Below are 21,254 nucleotides of genomic sequence, written 5' to 3'. Positions count from 1 at the left end.
TTCACATTGGTTCACCATTCACATCCTAGAAAGGTGGGGGGCCGCAGGGACAGCGCCCGCCCCGCTGCGAAGCCCGGCTTGGAGAGGCCGATGCGGTTGGCAAAGCGATGGGGACAGCGGTTGCTCCATGCAATAATTCCCTTTCCTCCCGTGGGAAAGGTGAAGGTATTTACACTGAGGTAAACATTCAGGATTTGGGGTCAGATAAATACTGCAGCAGGGGCCAGCGTCCTCTCCAAGGCGGCTTCGCATCGGTGGCTGCTCCAAGTCCTGCCCGGTCCTTAAGCCGTTACAACAAAGCGGATCCGCATGCAGTGAGGTGCTCGGTCACTGGCTCGCACTCCATCCCTCCAGCGGTGCTTCCCGTGATCCTCCTCTGGAGCCTGAGCTGTGCAGGGAAAGCAGGTGCAGGATGTGTCCCAGCTGCTGCCCCGGCTCGCGCTCAGCCCCGCGCGGATGCTGCCTGCCCCCGACGCTGCACCAGAGCGGCCCTTGGGAGCTGGGATGCGCACCAGAGCCAAGCCTTGGCTCGCACGGCTCAAAGGGGAAAGGATAATCCTGGCCCTGACCCGGCCACGAGGCCAAGGCAGTTCCGCAGCATCTTCCCACACGGGGATGGCTCCAGCACGGGAGCAGCCTCCAGCCCAGGGGTCACAGAACGGCTGCAGCAGCCACACCGGACCCCAGCGCTGCTCCCAGAGCCCTGGGCAAGCGAGACACCGGAGGTGCCCATGCCCTAGGGAAGGGGCAGGGAGGGTACAAGGCACAAATTGAACGGGGATGGAGACCATCCACTTGAAGGTAAGTGACCCTCTCACTGACAGAGAGAGAGATTTTGGAAGCAGAGCCAAGCACGGCGTGGTCCATGCTTTGGTCGCTCAGCTTGGGCAGTGCGCAGCCCGTTTCCATGTTGGAAACGAAACCAGAGCACAGCAGCTTCCCTCTGTATCCCTTCAGATACAGAAAGCCAAGGGACTCGCAGCATCCCATGGACAACACCGCTGTCGTCCCCAAACATTCCTTATCATCTCTTTTGCCTTTTAACTTGCATTTACAGAACAGCAGCACAGCTTTAGCACTGCGGATCCAGCTTTAGAGCAACACCTCAAAGCTCACAGACAATGCCACGGACCTTCCTATGTAGCCTAGTATGTGGTCGAAACCACAACGACCCTAACCCTGTTCAGGCAGGCAGCCAGAAGCATCTCAGCCACTATAGCTGATTCAAGTCCAGGTTCAGAGTATCTGGCCAGGGCTCCCAGTACTCTGAGAGATGCTGAAACAGCACCGGGTTTGTAAAGCCACCCAAGGAAAACCACACCAGGCCTTGTGCTCTGGAGCCTGACCATTGCACGTGCAAGCACCTCCCACACGGACACTGCTGATGCACGTTTTTGTGTTTAAAGCAAGAAGTCACTTCCACCTTTGACTGCATTTCACCCTTTGAAACCACCCCTACAGCAGCTCCGGCACCACGAGCACCACGAGCAGGCGAAACACCATGGCAGGGAAAGCGCAAGGGCCCTGGTAAACGCTAGAGAGCCACAAGAACAGAGCCTCCTGCCTTCACCCCGGGGCTGCCAAGAGCCCCGCTGCTCACACACACGTTTCTCCTGCACTTTACAACTACCTGGGCTCTGGCACCGGCCAGGAGCTGGGGGCCAAAGGGCCAACACGGAGCTAAAGCCGCTTGGTGTCGGCGCTCCGGGCTGCTCGCCAGGGAACAGGCCCATTTGGGCTAACCATCGTTCAGGGCTAACCATTGAGGCTCTGCCATTGCACCAAAAAAGAAACCTTTCAGGAACTACAGGGAAACCCTTCCCACTGAAGGGCAGGGCTTTGCCATCGGTTTCTTCCCCTGGCCAAGCTCTCACCATCCCAAAAGGAGCAGTGCTTCTAAACGCATCCCGCTGCACTTGTGCCTCAAGGGTACCACCTACAGCAACGCCTCCTACCCCTCTCGTGAGCTCCTGATCGCTCTCGAAGCGGCACGGGCCGAGCATCACTTGAAGATGATCCCTCTGTTCAGTGATCTCTGTGGTAGCTCCCATCGCGCCAAGGGAGGCCAGGCAGGTCTGCGAGCACCTAAAACAACAGCACGAAGGCTCCCACAAAACACAACCCATGAGGAACAGCACAGCTCCCAAGGGCGAAAGGCAACAGCTCCGGTGGCCCAGCCGGGCTCCAAAGCCACGGCACCGACCCCTCCAGGCCGCCGTCCCGAGGCGAGAGAGGCGGCGACCACCCTCACTGTGACACACGTAGTGATGCTCCTTAGAAAAGTCCTGGCACTCACCATAGGGATATTTAATACATTAAATCATGCATTCCTGTACAGTGAGAAAGAGCTGCTGCATACAGAGAACCATTCCGCTCCGGTCCGCCAAGGAACAGCCTCGGTCAGCGTTTGGAGGGCAGGAGGAAGCCTGGCATCACCAAGGGGAGGGAGGATAAGAGTAAAACCCACTGACAAGCGCAGGACACACGAGTGCATGGTGAGAGAAGCCCCAGCTGTACAGTAACATCAACGCACACAGGACAAGACACGATGAGCCCAGACTGCCACTAAAATAAGTCCCGTAAACTCTGAGTGACAAGTGCCGTGAGGACTGGAGAAGGATCAATATGCATAGACCGGGATTTCAGTTCCCCAGATCGTTACCCTTGCAGAGTCTGAGATGCCAGGACCTTATTTTGCTCTCAGTGCAATCCGGATCAGTCCATCACCTTACACTGGTGTGAAGGAAGTCACAAGAGACACCGGAGAGTCTGGTTTTGGAAACACTACACAACATCAGCTCCGTTAAAAGCTGACTTTTGAGTGAGTTATAAAATACTCGCTTTATTCTGCAGTACTAGAATTGAAGCCCTTAAATCTTCCCTCTATGAAAGCAGATTGTCAAGAGGTCTGACCCAACACCAGCACAGGACCGCAGGAGGCGGCGCCGGCAGCACCACGACACTATTGCCACTGTTGGAAGCAAAGAGAACTCGCACTGCAGCCTAGCAACTGCCACTGACTAGGAGGAGTGCAGCCCTCGAGAGGGAGGAAGACAAAGACGGCAGCATTCAAAGTGACCGTTTCAGGCAATGAACTCGTTGCAATTGCTGTTCCTGCAGTAAGAAGTGAAATCGGGTATTTGTGAACACCCCTTTCCTCAGCCACACAACATCCCACCCTCCACGTGCTACCGCAGGCTGGTTCAAGCACCCTAAATACAACAACGCCGCCGATGCTCGGCCCTTCTCACTGGTGTTACCAACACATTTCTCCTCTCAAACCCCACTTCGGAGCAAGCCAGCCCAGGGCTTGGTCAGCCACAGCCCTGCTCTGCGCTCCAGAACCACTCTGCAGCCAGCACCGTGCTTGAGCAAAGCACCAACCCACAAAGGCTCTTCATGCACTGGAGGCAAGGGAAGGCTTCTGGAAGCAGACTCCCCTCCTGGCTGATCCCACTGTAACCTCTCCAGCAGGGAAGAAACCAGCGTTGGCTTCAGTGGCAGCAGCACCAAACCAACCCCATTCCCAGCTCCAGCCCTGTCCCAGTGTTGTGCGAGGGACGCAAGCAGCAGCCTGGAGAGTCTGACCCTGCATTTTCCTGCTTCTTTGGGCTAGTAAATGACTCCCAGTTGCAAACTACTCGCCTGGTTGAAGGTATTTGTACCGTGCCTGTAAACAGGAGGAGGGCACGCTGCTGCACGCGCACGGTAACCGCCTGCAATCAGGAACCCAAATGGGACTTTGCACTCCGGGAGAGCAGATCAGTACCATGAAATCAACCCTCAAGCTCCAGCAAATCAAGTTTCAGCACAAATATCAAAAGTTCAAGTGGATTAATGAGAAAAAGAATAAAATGAAATAAAAAGTACAGAAATTCAGCCCAAATTCGACGTCCCCTTGAACAGGACAACTCGTGAGAGTGGAAACACAAAGCCCTTCATTCTAGCTGCATCACAGGCAATTCTCACATAAGCTGCTCTTTTCAATCCAAAGAAGCATTTCTCAGATACAAAACCATTCAGCTCACACGTTAGCATTTCAGTTAATGCCCCAGTGTACCGTTCTCATTGAACCATGGCAAAAAAAACCCAAAACAAAGGGAAAGGACAGGGAAACGGCGATGGTATGAAACTCGACTGAATCTTGGCAATATCTTCAGGAGATTAAGAGAACTTCACGTTACTACAGCCCCTGGCCATGCTGCCATCCTGTGCTTCAGAGCCAAGCGAAATGAAACAGGAGCTTTCTTCAGTCTCTTACAAGATTCCAGGAGGACTTCGGGGAAATCCTCTGCTCCTAAGGAGCAGGAACAGTCCAAAAGTAGGGGCCAGCGTGGAGGGACCAAGAGATTCAAAGCTTTATTTTTCTTTCTCTTTTTTAATAAAGTTAACAGTAAAACAGAAGTCACAAGCCTTCCCCTCCCCGAGCTGGTTTCCTCTTCACACAAAAGCACACAAAACAGAGGTCTCCAACCGAGAAAATGAAACTGCTCTAAGTACAATGAGACATGATGAAGGAAAGGAGTCTAAGTATGTCCGTGTTCAAGGGTAAAAGAAGCAGATCAGGTATGTGTGGTGTGGTTTGGGGGCGGTTTTTTAGCCAAATTGGAAAAAGAAATTTCCAGGCCCAGAAGCTGAAAGGGAAAATTGAAGATATTAGCTCTTAGGTACTTTTTTAGGTGGAAAAGGAACATACTCTTTCCAAACAGCACGGGGAAACTCAGCTGTCCCGTCAAGCCATCCGCGCACTCACGTGTCCATAGCTGAGAACGCTTCCACCTACCTTCAAAACTGAAGCCACCTGGCCCACCGAAGAAGGCCTTGAAGATGTTATTTGCATCAAAGTCTACGGGGAAGAAAAGGAAGTTGTGAGCAGAAGTGAAACAGCCCGCTACAGCTTTTCATGGCACACAAACCACCCCTTCACTGAGGGCCCACAAAGCATGCTACAGACAGAAAGGTAAAACCAACCAGCCTGCTCTGAGCACTGCCTAGTAGAAAACAGGCACTCGGAGCAGTTCTGCCATTCAGATGCTTTTTAAGAGCCACTTCATAATTATTACAACTGGGAGGTTTGCTTTATGGGAGAAGGCAGAGTCCAAATGCTCCCATCTTTCTAAAGGCTGGCGTGGTAGAACAGCGTAAGGAACACCTACCTCCCATGTTCAATCCATCCTCTTCTAGATCCTGGCCGCTGTCATAGCGAGCCTTCTTCTTGGGATCTGACAGGATGGTAAAGGCTTCTCCAACCTCCTTAAATTTCTTCTCCTCTTCCTTCTGCACTTCTGCACTTGCCCCACTGTGCCGGTCTAAGGATACAAAAGCAAGCAGGAAAGAAGCTTTTAGTTTCGAGTGTAAATGGAAACCACTGCACATTCCCAGCCATGCCACGTGTACTTCAGAGCTGTGGGATCAGAACTCCTATTTGTCCAGAAATCCCCTCTCTCCTATTTATTCCTGCCTCTGAGCGATAGCTGTGCAGGGCACATGCACAGAGCAAGGGATCAAAGCACCAAGAACAGGCTGTTTGTGGATACCTGGATGATGCATTAGTGCTCTTTTCCTGTAAGCCTTCTTGATCTCATCCTCAGAGGCATTTTTGTCCACCCCAAGGATTTTGTAGTAGTCTTTCCGTTTGCTCTTCTTCAGTTCCACCTGTGCGTTCTTTAGAAGCTGCTTGTGTTCTAGAAGGAAGCACAATGCCAAAGGAAAGCCACTTCAGCGGTGAGAACAATCTCCTGCTTTAAAAGAGGCTGAAGATCAACGTGTTGAGGTGAGCTGGGCTGAAGGATTCAAGTGCCCCAAGTAAGCAGCCCACCTGGAATTAGTCATGAATCTGATTAAAGCTTCACTGTCCACTGAAGGCTGTTTCCAACTGCAGGGAAATGTCTCCGTGCTATTAAATGAGTCCTAGACACAACCACCAGCACGAAGGTTACTCTGTCTGCATCATTTCAGGCTACTCAAAAAGCAAGGTGACAGTTGAGAACAAGAACCACAAGCAGATATTGTGAATGTGGGGCACTGCTTCAGCTACAGGGCAAATTATCTTCAGACTGGAAGAGAAAGCAGGTTGTGAACCAGGCATTTCAGAGGGCTTCTGAGAGCTCCTCCAGCAGTGTCCTGCTGGGGCCAAAGGCTGCAAATCAGAGTATCATGTAGGGAAAAAAGGCAGACAAAAGCACCACCAACAAAAAAAGGGAGATAAGGGAAACTTATGCTCACAGGAAGAATGCCAACACACTCACCTTTTGTTTTTTCTGTCTGATAAACCTTTTCATAGTCTCTTACAGCATCTTCATATTGTTCTGTGTCCATGTAACTGTGGAAAGAAACACGGGTGGCCAAGGTGTACTTCCCACGGAGTATCAAAAGGGGGGTCAGGTACAAGCTTTCTGGCTGGATATGAATTAAGGAAAAGATGTGCACTGGGCTGCAGGAAGAGCAAGCATCAGAGGAACCCCCAGGGGGTCACTGCTCAACTGCCTGGAAGCCCAGACACTCGCTATTAGTGGGCAACCCTGGCACAGGAACCTGTAGCTTGGGCTCCAAGCAGAACCTGCAGGCTCAGTTGGCAGCACAGGTTCTGCTGTACCAATCTGACCATCACTTGACCCAGCTGCAGGAACTGAAAGCAGCCAGCAAGATTCCAAGGGAGTTGGGGCAGAGCTGTACAGTAGCAGCGCTGGTTGGAAGTGACAGTCTTGGCACCTCAGAGGGATGGGTGCCTGTCTGTTGGCACTGCAGCCTTACTCACATATTAACCACTTACTGTCATTTAGCAGCTACTGAAATGGAGCTTGGGGTTGTACACTAAAACGAATGCACAACTGGAAGGCTGCAGCAGCAGTTTCAGTTCATTTACAAGGCAGGCAGCTTCACACCACAAAGTGAGAAATAATGGGTGATGAGGAAAGCAGCAAATACACCCAGAGTCAGAACAGAGCTCTGGCTGCTTCCCTGGCTGGTGCCAAGTTACAAAGGGAGACACACAGACCTGAATTGCCTCTGTACAACCCCCTCAGCCCCACTGCATGACACTGCAGTATTATCTAGGGCTGGACCCTGCACGGTCCCAGCTGATTTCTCCTGGGCATCCCATTTCAGACCGTGCTTTGTGGGAAGTGGTGAGCAGCTCTGCCCTTCTCAAACAGGCTCTCTGGGACTGAACGTCTTATGTTAGTCTATAAACACAGCAAGTCAGGCTTTAGAACTAATCCTGCCTAAACACAGCAATCAATAGGCAGTGGCAGAACAGGCTACACAGGGCTTCCCCTGCCAGCAGAAGGAAGGGGAATAAATTCAATACCCCTTAAGACAGAACCTTTTATCCAGTTAAGCTTCAGATTTGTTACCCCTGTCACTCAGGGCTGTGGGGAGGAGCTCCCTACCCACAGACATGCTCAGCATGTCCATCACAAAGCTCTACTTACCATTGTGCTCTCCTCAAGTATGCTTTGATATACGTGTCATCCAGTTTCACTGCATTCGTGCAGTCATCTATTGCTTCTTCAAGTTTCCTAAGCTACAATGTCAGACAGAAGTTCAGTGAATCCCAACCAGAACCAAGCCTGCTGAACAGCATCATGACTTCAGGCAAATGAAAGGTGTAAAGAAGCTTGGAAAATCCCACTCTCCTGTGTGTTCCCACCCCCCCCAGAACACACAGCTTTGTTCCCTAGGGAAAGATTAGAAGCTTAGCTAATGCAATGGTAGAATTATGGGGTGCTTTGGGTCTTCCTGACAACGATCCCAAACCAACTGCTTCTGTGTCCAAACTGATTCCCAGACAGGAAAAGAAACTTGAAAACATTTCAAGGATTTTTGGTTAAAGCACTCTTTGCTTTCAGGCACAGCCATGCAAAGGAGCCATTCCTTCTGCCTCCAGCTCACCCCACTCCCCACGTTTGGAGATCAGCCTCTGTCTCTCCTGACCCAGCTGGGGTGTTGAAAAGCCTCCCGGGTAGAGCAGGCACTGACACAAGAGACAGCTGAGGAAGAAACGTGCCTAGAGAAATGCTAGGGGGGGAACTGGAAGCATTATCAAGTGTCTGACTGCTTCACTGGACAGTGCAGAGCTAAAATGCAGCAGCAAACCTGGGGAAAAAGAAGAGCCCAGGGTTTTTAAATTGGGTCACAGTGGTTTAGATCAAAACCCCAAGAAAGACAGCATGACCTACAAGGGTAAGAAAAATAAAGGAGCTACCTCCTCATTACTGGCAAGGAAACAAATAGGGATCCTTTCTGCTGATTAAGATAAGGCTAAACTATGTCCCTCCTCTCCCTCCCACTCTGTGCATCCCAACTATTTGAGTTTTGTTTCTCTGGGAGTCAGCTCCGTTGGCTGTTTGGAACAGACCCAATCATTGTGCAAGCACAAAAACCTAAAGCGCTGCCCACAGCACCAGAAAGGTCCCGCTGCCCAGCAGCCAGAGAAGCCCATGCTTTCCACAAGAACTGCTCTGCAACTCATGCACTGCATGGCAGGGAACACGATGAGAGCCCTGCCAGCTTCTTACCTTTGAATTAACCGTCCCCCGGTTGCAGTACAGTTTGGCATTGGTTTTTATATTGTTGGGGTCTATCCCTAGTGCCTCTGTGTACAGTTCATATGCTAGTTTGTAGTTTCCATCTTTGAATGCTTTATTCCCATCTTCTTTCTTCGCTTTAAGTGCTTTGGCATTCTGAAAGGAAACACACCCTGGTTAAGGACACTGGGAAACCGGCTCGGGGGGGACCGAGCACCTCATTTTGCTGGGTGAGGGTCCTCAGAATATAATGGTTTTAATTTGGTCTCAGGGACCACTGCAGGATACAAGGTCTCAGCCTTGCTACAGCAGCTTGACAAGCTGCAAGTGTTCTGCCTTTCCCTCCAGGAGAAGTGCTAAGGAACAGTCAGTGCCAGTCACAGGCGCTCTCAAAGGCTGCCTCATTTTTAAGATGAGAACGTGACAATGAAGTAAATTTATGGATTAAAAAAAGGAAACAAAGAACGGGAGGGACCTCAGATTTAGTCAAAGAGCTACAACAGAGGAGCAATGTGAAAGGAGCAGTGTTTAAACAGAAGTCAACCTGTGGGCACCAAGTTCTTCTAGAATACAGTGAGTTTTACTGTTGCTCTATCTGATCGAGGAACAAAGAGTGAAAGGGAGGCAGCCTTCAAAGTGTCAGAGTCTTCTGAGAAAGAGCTTCTAGCAACTCAGCTTTACCTAAAGCAGCAGCTGCTTGGCTTTGGGAAGGACACGTTACTTGCTACTGGAGCTCTGGGGAATGATAATGTTGAGGGAGGGAGAAGGGATTGATCCAGCAGAACCAAATGAGGTGTTAGGGTGAGAAAAAAGAAACCCCTGGTAATTCTGCAGCCCCATCCCCAGTGGCCAAGACTCACACGGCAGGCAAGACATGCTTTCTCGTGGTCAGGAGCCATTCGGAGAGCCTGGACAAAGAACTGCACTGCCTTCTCAATACAGTCCTCATAATACAGGCACAGGCCCCGCACATAGAGAGCGTCTGCGTTCGTCGAGTCCATCCGTAAGATGTCACTGCAACAGACACATGGAAAAGTGAAATGTTTCCCTAGTCCAGTTTCCTGCTGCCCTCCAAAAGCACTCCTCTTCCACTGAGGTATTCAGTTATTTTAGCAAGTCAGAGGGAGAGATGTGCAGGAAGTCTGGCTCAAGCAAGACTGCTGGTTATTAAGAGTCTAAATGCAGGTAAGATGAGCTCTGAAGAGGATAAACCCATGCTCTCTTCTTCCTCAGCACAATTTGCATTAAGGACTCTGTTTCCATATTGCCTCATTCATTTCAGGCTGCAGTCAGGACTCACCACCAGCTGTAACTCCAACACTCACCTTGCTACAGACTGTGCCTCTGGGTAGCGACCCAGTAATGCTAAACACTCAGCCTTGAGGATTTTGAACCGGTGACAAGCAGGAGCAAACTCCAAAGCACGATCCATGCAGAACACAACCTGGTGGGGGGAAAAAGACACACAAACGTGAGCAAAGCACACAGCCCAAAGCCTAACTGGAAAGGCTGCACCGTCACCACCACTGGGATTTCATGTTTGCCTCTGCCCAGGAAGGGAAGTGTGCAAACATCCCTTTCTTCTGCTGCTGGAGACTCACATGCAGGTGTTTTATCTTTTAAAGGGCTTTGGGTGCAAAGGTCCGGGGCACCTACGTTACTGACACAGAGCACTACAAAGATGCAATGGACACCTGTAGAAGGTCCATCCCTTTAACTCTTCTGAAACTGCAGGCCCGATGGGAGCAGCCAAGGCAGACAATTCTGCCCCTGTCTCCTGCATCATAAAGACACTTGGGAAGGACACAAATGCAATAGATGGAGAGACTTTGGGCTGGACAAAACACAAAGTACAGTGCAGGGCCTGATCTTCACTGCTCTGCCTGCAACGGGCAGGGTGATCTAATGGGTCTTTTCCATCCCTGCCTCACTGGTGGGGACATCTGCACGAGAAGAGGGTCATTGTTCCAGCAAGGTTCATCTGCTTGCCCGGCCCGTGACATCACGGGTGCCAGCTCTGGGAAGCACTGTGCTCCAGACTGCGCCTTCTGGGTGAGGAAGGAGCAGGAGCGGGCTCTCCAGAAACAAAGCTGACATTTCATGCAGGCCTCCCCACTGAAGGGACACAGGAGAGGTGAAGGGACAGATGCAAAAGCCCAGAATATGCAACCCAGGCAGGGCAACCCCTACACATCAAGTTCAGGCTGACCCTACCTCCGATCTGTGCCTCATAACCAGGTGATACAAAGGTGGGATTGACCCTTCCACAATCTTGAGAGCTTAGCCTAAGAGTCAGTGACCTGAACTATGAGCTTAATGCGCCTGACAGTCTCCTTTCTGGGCCAAACTTGGACCTTGTATGCATCCACTGAACAGAAACAGTTGCTCAAGAAGTCAGTTTGGTGCCTTTCAGATTTCCTGCTGTCATTTCTTACTGTATCAGGTGAGTACCAGTGCATCCTGTTGCAGGCTCTGGCAAGAAAGATTTGGAAGCAGCAGTGAGAATGCCCCAGGCAGATGTGCATTCCTCCTTAGTGACCCTCCCTAGAACACTGCCACACAACAGCCTTGGGTTTGTGCTTCAGTTAAAGAGTTGAGAAAGAAGAATCTTGGACATGCACCTTAGGAACAAAGCGCAATCAAATGCTGCTGCTGACAACACCTGTATCAGGAGCCCCTGTAAGAGGCCTACAAGGATGCTGGGGAGGGAATCTTCATCAGGGACTGGAGCAATAGGACAAGGGATGATGGGTTTAAACTGGAATAGGGGAACTTCAGGTTAGATACAAGGAAGTTCTCTACTGTGAGGGTGCTGAGGCACTGGAATGGGCTGCCCAGGGAAGTTGTGAATGCTCCGTTGCTGGCAGGGGTCAAGGCCACGTTGGACAGAGCCCTGGGTGACATGGTCTAGGGTGAGGTGTCCCTGCCAATGGCAGGGGGTTGGAACTTGATGATCCTAATCTCCTTTCCAACCCAAACCAGTTTGTGATTCTATGATTCTATAAACAGCTCATTTGTGGCTCCACTCACCCTGCAAAGCAAACAGTAACAGAGCCATTTTCAGAGCTATGACACAGTCCACAAGACAGCCCTGCTTCAACAGCAGATGTTGTACAGCACCTCCCAGGAGGGCCCAGCTAATGCTAGGCAGGGAAATCAGACATGCATGTGCCTGAACCGGACAGATAAGACACAGAAACAATGGAGTCAACCTCACCTTCCTGAAATCCCGTTTCTCAAAGTCCACCTCAGCTATTTTCTCATACTCCAGCACAGTAGTGGCATTCTTCAGCTGAAAGACAGGAGAACACAGCAAGTGTTGCAGGACAGGCACTGCTCCGAAACGCCATCAAGCAGCATTTATGCAGTGACCATTAAGCACAATCCCTAAACCATCAGAGCAGAAAGTACTGCAGACCACGGAACAATAACACAGATTTATGGGAATACTTCTGCCAACATTAAAATCAGTTTGAAATCAAGTGACCTAACTGGTAGCCCAGGAAAATGTACCCCTGTGAATGAGATACAGAAATGGCAGCAGCCCTCTATCACAAGCCCCCAACATAAGGATGTGGAGCTGCTGGAGTGAGACCAGAGGAGGCCAGGAAGATGCTGCAAGGGCTGGAGCAGGCTGAGAGAGCTGGGCTGGGTCAGCCTGGAGAAGGCTCCTTAAGGGGAGACCTTAGAGCAGCTCCCAGTGCTGTGACTGCACCTTGCATACTGGAAACGAAAGGCTGACCAGCTCAATCCATTCCCTCTGACTGCCCCATTGACTGGGAATAGTTAAACCTTAAGGACCTCTCACCTCCTGCTGCGCCTGGGAATTCTTATGATCCAGTTCTAAAACTCGTTGAAAGCAGCGGCTGGCAGCCATGGCATTCCCTAGGGAAAGATGGCACTTCCCTTCCCGTAGATGGCCCTGAGGAGAGTTAAAAGGGAGTTGCAATAGGTGGGGACAAGGGTATTGAGACATGAGTAAGAAGTCTGACGTTCTCCACGTACCCTTACAAAGCTATCATCCAGTCTGACAGACTGCTGAGCATCTCCCAGTGCTTCTCGGAATCGCCCCAGCATCATGAGTGTGGCAGCTCTGTTACCATAATAACTGGCATTATTAGGACAGGTATCTGGAGGAGGTGTAAAAGCACTCGCTGTTAGTGTCATGCAAGCAGCTACACAACTTGTAGAACATCTTAAAAAGCCCTGGTTGGATTAAAAACTCACCCAACCCTCCCTGTTTTAAAACACCACCAGAGTGGCTTAAGATGACCCACGGTGGTCCAGCAGTTGTTAGGAGCAGCAAGGTGTAAAACTATTGCTCCCCACACTACACACAGGACAAAAGCGTGTGGTGTTCAGCCTGGCAGCACTGCTCACCCTGAGTTAGGGGGAAAGCTGGGCTGGTTTCATGCTAGCTGAAAGGAGAAACAAAGAACTGCTGCAGTCACCCATGCTGGCACCGACCTGCACTCCCCACCTGGTGAAACTGCCCAGGCAAAGAGCCTGCACCCAGCACGTGCTGTGAGAAACCCTGCTGCTATGTCTGCAATCAATAACCAGCTTTGAGTTTCAGATGTGGTATTCAGCAAAGGTTTCTATTCCCAACTCTTCTCACCTATGGCTTTCGTGTAATAGTTGTATGCTTCGTTGTAATCCTTCTTGGCGTAGTACGCGTTTCCTTGTTCCTTGAATGACTCTGCTTCCCTGAAAGGAAGCAAAACACCACGTTTGGGGAGGAACTGAGCACCAGGACAGATTCTGACCACGACTGAGTATTTGATCCCCCAGCAACCTTGCTCAAAATGCTTGTAGCTGGCTGCTGCGAGGTTTCCTCTGTAAACCCTGTGCATGAGAAACCACACACATGCCATCCAGCTGGCTCTGGTCCTTCTTCACTTCACCAGGGCCATGAGTAGGGATACTCGGGGGTGTTACCCCAGCTAATACTACAGGGGCACTGGCTTCCAAGAGCCCAGCAAAACTCCCCAGTACATGGTTAATGAAAGCAGCCTGCTCCTGTCAGGTGCTGCACAAGCTCAGCACTCACTGAAGTCAAGGAACAGAGCGCTGTTTATCTTTCAGTAGTCCCACATACTTAAGAAACAGGGCCAAGAACAATTTCTACATTCAAAAGACAGCTAAATCAAAGAGAAAGAAGGGTGCAGCCTCAAGCAGAAGCTTGGCACTGCCTTGGCAACAGGTCCAGAAATAGTCCTCGCACTCAAGAGCGAGCATTTGCAGAGACAGCTTAGGACATTTAAAAACACACAACATATGGTTTAAAGCAGCATCCCTTAAACTCCTGAAAAGCAAAGTTTCTCCTGAAGGAAACTAAACCCTTCCTGCTCCTCTTCCATTCACCTTCACCCTTGTAGAGAAGCAGTCCGAGAGGGCACTTATACCATGGTGGTGTAGCTCAACTCGGTGCTTTAGTTCGCTCGCTTCCCTCCCTGGACTGTTTAACACATAAAACCTGCGAGGCCGACCCAAAAGCAGCAGCACCCCACTCCAGACACAGCACTCCAGACTCGCATCGTGCTGCTGGCACCTCACTGCTGCAGCCGAGACACAGCCCCTGTTTGTCCCCTCTCGGCAGCACCCGCGCAACCAGGCAGCGCAGAAGCCGCGGCGGGGAGGAGGCACCCACCACTGAAGGGGAGCAATGTTCAGCAAGCCCACTAGAGAGAGAACAAAGGGAGTTGTGTTGAGACCAGTTCAGATGTTTTTCACCTCGCTCAGCCTTGCCATTGGCCGTTCCCACACAACTGCCTCGTGCACGGGGTTGTTTTGAGGGAGCCAGCACGGCGTTGCCAGCTGGGGGAACAATGGACACAGGGGTGCCTGCTCCTCACCTTCAGTTTGAGCCTTTGCTGTCAGCTACAGCCCAGCAAGGGAGCAGACACAGCCCTGCTGGAACTCTGCTCTGCCAAAGAGAGGGGAGAGCCCGCAGCGTGTGGCTGGGGGTGTTTGAGGCCTGGGTGCCATCCCTCTGAGCTGGGAGCTGCTGAACCTCCATCCACCCTCACCTTCCTTCCCAGCACCGTGGCCAAGGCAGGTGCCTGCTCTGCAGCCGGCCTCAGAGCCAGCACCCAGCAGCTCCCCGCAGGATCTACAAGGGACAAGTGCCTGTTGGATGGATCCGGGTCACAAGCAGCAGGCCTCGTACTCTGCAGCATTAGAAACGTGCCCAAACCGACCACCTTTTTTCAGTGTTCCCCATCAAACATTCAAAATACGGCGGAAAAACCGATCAGGAACGCTGCAATTCCGGAGCCTTGGCAGGAAGTGCTTGAAAGAGAACTTTATTCTCTTGTTTCTGTAATCATAGATGGAAAGGAAAAACCACAGATCCTATTAAAAGTCCCTTCCCTCAGAAGCTCTCCGTTGTGTAATCCACAGAATGGTGAACAGTACTGATGGCAGAAGTGATCTGCAACCTGCTTAGCACAGCAGCCCCTGATTCACAAGCCTTTTAGCAATTTTACCTGTCATGCTCTGAGGAAGCATCATTTAATAGAGAGAGCTAAAGGGCTGGGTGCCAGAGCATCCTGTCTGCCAACAGACTGCTGGGAAGAGCTGGGAAAATGGGAGAAACAAACAGATACATGGAAAAGCAGCTCTCACAAAGCCCTGGTGTTCTGAGATGCTGGAGAAAACACACACACACGAATTACTGCTTTCTGGTCAGTTTTATTGGTTTATTGTCCTTTTAATACAGACTGACGTGTCAACAAGTCACAGTGCCTCAGGTAACACAAGGAGGAAGGAAGTCCACAGGTATTTCTATTGCTCACATGGCTGAAAGCTCAATGGTGACACACGGCTGTGAAGGAAAAAGCTAATTGCCTTTAAAGCACAGAGGCAAAGCCAGTGGCTGGAAAAGCCAGGCTATGGCCTGAGGTCCCAGACCCAGAACAGAAGCATCTCTCCCCACTTGTGCTCCACTGACACAGAAAGCACACAGAGAAAACAGTTCTTGTTTACCACGGCCCCTGGCTCCAACAACAGCAAATGCAGATCTCCTGATATCACTGCTAATTGTTTCAATCCAAACAGATGCTGCAGCCTGAATGAGATCATTCTGCATCTCACACTGATGTAGGCTGCATTCCCCACTTGCTACTTTTGAAACTGAGGAAGAATCGTGCTTTGCTATAAATAGGCCCCAGGCTGAATGGATCGCTTTGTGATGGGACCTCAGTGTCTTCTCAGGGCTTCTCCACACTGGACGTAGAAGACAGGGAAGAGCTGCACCAAGGATCTCGGGAAGAAGCTGGTCTTTCACTGCTGGCGCGCAGCACGGGCTCACAAGGAGGGAAGTGTTTGGAGGACTTTGCTCCCTGGGAGCTGCTCAATTGTTTTCTCCTCTGTTAGAACACTTGTCAGGACCCCTAATTCTTCAGGTGCCCCAGCCCCTGCCACCTTGAGGAGCTGCTGCCCAGCCGAGCACCCACTGCACGTCCCAGTGCTCCCCGGAGGCCGCAGCGGAGGAGCTCGCCGCCTGCCTGCTGGGAGAAGGAACCATCACAAGGCTCCTTCTATTCCCCGTGCCCTGCTGCAAGCTCAGGCCCTGCTCGCCCCAGCAGAGCCGAGCTGGGAGCTGCAGCCATCCCGCGCACCACTGACACAATCCCACGTTTCCCTCCCTACTTGTGCCTCCTCCTCCTCAGAGCTTCCACACGCGGCCCCCGCTCCAGCGCTGCTCCAGCTCCCAGCGACACACACGCAGCCGTACCCCAATTGCTGTCATCAGAACCGGGGGGGGGGATCTGCACTAACACACCTCCCGGGTCCGGACGTGCTGGCCCAGAGCCTGTGTGCACAGGCACATGCTCGAAGCAATGCCCCCAGCCCCAGGAACGCAGCGCTGAAGCAGGCGGCAGACTTACTCTCTCCCGACCCTCACTCCTACTTCATTTCCTGCTTCCATTATGAAACGGTGACAAAACCCCCTAAAATAGCAAGGATTTAAGGAAGGCTTCAAAATCCTGTCCTGGCCAAGCAATCCTTTTGGGGATGCTCTGACAAAAGGCACACACCTGCTTTTTCTAAGTGATTCTCTCAGAGGCTTGAATGGGATATGATGCTTTCACCCAGCATTTTGGGGGTTGGAATCCAGGCCAGATTCTCAGCTGTCAGATGTTCCTCAGCTGCTGGGGGTAAAATAAGTTTGATGATCTCAATAGAGCTCACAGCAGGCAGATGTCTAAAGCTTAAAATTAGCTGTCAGATTTGCCACTGGACACACGATCCCCTCCCCTCCCTTCCTGAAGGACTCAGAAGAGGGGCCAAACACTACACGGGACCACAGGGATACACACAGGACGTTCTTCCTTCAGTGCTTTAAAGGCCGTTCCTCCAGGTTAGGCTTTACACTCTTAAGTGAGGATTCAGAGCAAAGGGAATGTAACTCGATAGATGGATAGACAGAATCTCCCATCAGCAGCGTTTGTGCTTTCTGCCTCTGGTGCAAGAACCGACACAAAATCACACACAACCTCCACTGTGAGCACCCTCTGCAGCACAGCAGCAGGATGCTGACCCTGGCGCAGCAGAGCCCAAGCTGCTGCACAGCACAGATTGCTCTGCACATCAGCACCCCCCACTGCACAAGGAGTGGGTTTACCACTGGCTGCAACAGGGGAATGAAAATGCCGATGTCTACCCACAGGCAGGGAAACCTTCAGCCTGTACATGCTAACATGTGCATGGAGAGTCTAAAAGCCCATCCTGTTCTCTACACACACCCCAGAACACTCCCACTACCAGAGGACAAACTCAAACAGGGAAGACCAAAAGCCACAAGAACCAAATCATGCCACAAGAAATGGAAGGAATGAAGCAAACCCCTGCTTGCGGCGGTGAGAAGAGCCAGAGGAGCCCCCAGCTTCACACAACCCACTTGAATCCCAGTGCTCAGGATGAACCTAATTCACAGCCACAGCCTCATCACTGCTGGCAGGGGCACTCCAGAGCATTTGTGAAACCCCACGGAAGGGTCTAGAACCAGCTGGAGATTGCTGTTTTCCACAGGCGCCTAAATTAAGGAAGCCAGTCAGCTGTAAGGAGTAGATGGTAAACCCACTGCATCCACAACACGCTTCACCCTAAAAAAGCATGGCTCATGGTAAAGGAAAAGACTGGAATTGTAGGTACTGTGTAAATTTTTCATACCGTATAAAGCAACCACCTAATGCAGAGTATTCAGACACTGCAAATCCACGGGCACGCAAACAACGAATGTGCAGCTTCTGCTCCTTGTATTATCATAAGATCATAAAGTAATTACATATTAGTTAAAGAGGCTGAGTTCACAGCCTGGGAAACTCAAGTTCCTGTTGACAAGTGGCATGGGAATAGTTGAACCTTCTCCGGGCTATCCCATAACAACCCTTCCCCACCAGCAACGCCTTGAAGCCACCCTGTGAATGCAGAGTAAGGACAGGGCCAGGCTGCAGCTCCTCTCATGCAAAATAGCCTTGGAAAGACTCCTGCTACCCACCAACACCTGATAAGCCCCAACATCTGCCCACCTGACTGTGACCCAAAGCCTCAAAGCCTTCCTGGCTTCTGCACCAGTTAGTCTGCGTGGCAAACTTCACGTTCATTGCTCAACTAGAGGTACCAGTGGTTTCCTACTGAGGCATCAACACAGCTGAGGGCTGTGGCTACAGCACCGTGAAGGCAACGGTCAGGGCAGATCATTTCATAATGGTATTTTCCAAGTGAGTGGAGGCATTTCTCCTGCATCCTCCAGCGCTGGGGACGAGAAGAGCCAGCCTTAAGCACGCACATCCGACAGGATCCGGCGCTGCCAGGAGGATGACAAGGAAATTCTCCCTGGCAAAACCCCAGCATCCCAGGGAAAAGCTGTGCCCATGGGTTAGAACCTTTACAATCCATTGAACAAGGTGACTTTCTGGGGGTGGAGCAGCCCCGCTCGTCAGCACTAACAGCACCCTTCCCCAGCAGATAAAATTAACTCAGTTACATCAACCCTTTCCCGTAAGGACCCCCACAATGTACCAGCAGCAGCCGACAGTTACCCTGTGACCACACGCTATTCCTGTACCTCAACCAACCTGTGAGTGAGCTGCCTGGCACGGTCCAGCTGCTGCAGGGCACTAGTTACAACCACTCTGCAAGAGAGCTCTCCACTTGGGCTAACTTAGTGACTTGGATTAACTCCCCGAGAAGGGAACTGTGCGTTTACACAAAGGCCTCAAGTGAAGTAACTGTGTCAGGCTGTACTGTAACGCCTGAACAAAAGCACAGGGCACAGGAGCCCTTGGTGCTGACTTGCAGCAATGATTCAGGAAAGGTTTCCACCTCTTTTTGCTGGGGTTTATAGCCCAGGCACATCCTAAAGGCTGTACGAAACCAGATTCCAGTGTGCGTCTGTGCATGCCCCTTAATGCAGAGCCTGTTCAAGATGGATTATAGACATCAGGCACCCAATTAAGCCTCCAACTACTCTCCTTAGTACAGCGACTGTATCACCCTCATTTACTTGAGATCAGTTGAGCCACAGAAGTTAAGAAACTGATGCAAGACAGGAAGGACGAAAGTGGAGGTGAGGTTTGATGCTCAGGACCCCAAGAAGACCTGCCCTGGCTGGCAGAAAGGCATGAGATGAGATACTGAGATTAGATACAAGGAAGAAGCTCTTTACTGTGAGGGTGCTGAGGCCCTGGAACAGGTTACCCAAGGAAGTGGTAAGTGAGTGCCCCATCCCTGGCACTGCTCAAGGCCAGGTTGGACAGAGCCTCGGGTGACATGGTCTGGTGTGAGGTGTCCCTGCCTGTGGCAGGGCGTTGGAACTGGATGATCTTCAGGTCCTTTCCTTAAGGTTGGCTGTGCAAGGCCTACACTTTCTGAGCCACCAGAAGGAATAACTGGAAGTAGAATATTCATTTGCTACCCACGCGTTTCTCTTTTAGCAAGATAAAGGAGTAATATCCCAACAACAACAGAGGAAATGCTGTGAAGGCACCTAACTAAAGCACTGCGTGGTAACAACCGCAAACTACAGCACCAGCTTCAGGATGCCAAGAAAAGCCCAGCTGTGTGAGCCCGTGCTCCTCAGAGCTGAACCTTCCCTCAGAGCAGGGCAAGGACCCAACGCTGCCCATGAATCCTGCTTGGCCTGGTCCAAGATCATCCCACTCACAAAGGGTTTCCTGTGCCCATCGCTTCTGCAGTGGAGCTTGGGAAGGAGGAAGGAAGGAAGGGCAACGTTAGAGGTCACTCCCAGGAGTAAAAACACCCAAAGATGGTTTTACCATTCCAGACGCTGGGTTTAAATAGCCCAGGGCAAGGAATGAGCTGCCCATCACCAGGGCTTTCCCAGCTTTACAGCCCCAGCATTGGTCCGTGTTCCACGTCCGACACCCAGGTGCCTCTTCAGCAACATCTAATTTAACTCCTCAGAATGACATCACCGGGAAGCAGCTCCGAGTGCTGACAGTAACCTCAGGCCACCAATATGCTTGTGAAAACACTGCTCCTCAGAGGGCACTTTCAGTTTTGTTTCATCCTTTCAACTCCATCCGCCGGATCGTTTTCTAGAGCAATGGCCTCCCTTTGTACAGAAATAGCTCTCTCCTCCCCAGTTCCCCAGGAGATAACCAACTGCCTGCACGAGATGCTGCAGAACCAGGCATGGACCTTCCCCCCATCGCTGCCTGTGGAGGCTGCGACACCGCTGGGAACCGGCTGCCTTGCTCCAGAGGGAAGGCTGGGATCCCAGCACCGCCGGGCTCAGCACCCGCTGCCCGCTCCCCTGGGCAAGGGGCACCAGGCCACGCTGAAGAAGCACTCGCATTGTGGTGATGGGCTCAGAGCAGGGCTCTGCCCGGTCACCTGCAACTGAGATCCCCTCCTTACCCCCAGCGACAGAGTGAGAACTGCCGTGTGTGGATTCCAAATGGTGCCAGGGACAGGGGAACCGGGTGTGATGGAGCAGGAGCTTGAAGCTTCTTCCCTCCTCCGCAGCAATGGGACAAAGCTGCCTCCGGAGCGGCTCCCGACAGGAACATGTCACAGCTGCGCTTCCAGGACCCCCGAGCTCCGGCTCCAGCACAGGGACACGTCCTAACCCCGGCGCACACCGGTACCGGGAGCCCGCACACGGGAGGCGCAGCCGAGCCCCCCCCCAAAGCCACCCCTCGCCCTGCAGCGCGCGGCGGGGCCCAGCCCCGGGCGGGAGCAGCGGCCACCGCTTCCCTGCGAGCCCCGGGGAGCGGCCTTGGCCCGCGGGGCAGGCACCGGCCGCAGCCCCGAGCCCCGCTGGCGCTGCCCCCTCCGCGGAGGAGGCCGCAGGGACCCGGCGCGCTCCCTGCCCCGTGCGGGAAGGGCTCCCCCGCGCCCAGGCCCCGGGCACCGCCGCCCCGGGCCTCACCCGCTCCCCGCAGCCCGGGGCTCCCCCCCGGCTCCCCTGAGCCGCACCGGGAGCACGGACCCCGCGCCCGCGGCTCCCCGCTCTACCTGCGGGTCTCCTCCTCGCTCTCGGGCTCGCCGGGTCCCTCGGGCGCCGCCATGATCACATCGCACTCGGCCACCGCCGCCATCTTACCGCCGGGCCGGGCTGCGACTGGCGGCGGCGCGGGGGCGGGCGCTGCGCCGGAAGGGGCGGGGTTTCGGCGCACAACGGCAGCGGCGCGGGGCGGTGCCGCGGGTCCGCCCGTCCGCTAGGGGGAGCGCTGTAGCCCCGCCCGGTGGCGC

At 52.5% G+C, this 21,254-nt stretch overlaps 1 protein-coding gene across 1 annotated transcript; it reads right to left on the bottom strand.

Moving 5' to 3' along the window:
- Positions 1–4,336: 4,336 nt before the first annotated feature.
- Positions 4,337–21,170, bottom strand: DNAJC7 (DnaJ heat shock protein family (Hsp40) member C7). Its single transcript, XM_057405287.1, has 14 exons — positions 21,018–21,170; positions 13,147–13,235; positions 12,534–12,658; positions 12,337–12,450; positions 11,746–11,820; positions 9,854–9,972; positions 9,389–9,542; positions 8,520–8,684; positions 7,434–7,525; positions 6,249–6,322; positions 5,538–5,684; positions 5,157–5,309; positions 4,784–4,846; positions 4,337–4,634 (listed from the first exon to the last, which is right to left on the bottom strand). The coding sequence occupies exons 1-14, from the start codon at positions 21,098–21,100 to the stop codon at positions 4,597–4,599; spliced, it is 1,491 nt and encodes a 496-aa protein (XP_057261270.1). The 5' UTR covers positions 21,101–21,170; the 3' UTR covers positions 4,337–4,596.
- Between the last annotated feature and the right edge of the window lie 84 nt (positions 21,171–21,254).

The sequence above is a fragment of the Pezoporus wallicus genome, unplaced genomic scaffold (assembly GCF_028554395.1).
Source record: "Pezoporus wallicus isolate ANWC-B61680 ecotype Strahan unplaced genomic scaffold, APGP_CSIRO_Pwel_v1 contig_14230, whole genome shotgun sequence".
Lineage (NCBI taxonomy): Eukaryota > Metazoa > Chordata > Aves > Psittaciformes > Psittacidae > Pezoporus > Pezoporus wallicus.
The sequence above is the reverse complement of the archived record's forward strand: the minus strand, read 5'-3'. Positions and strand labels throughout refer to the sequence as shown.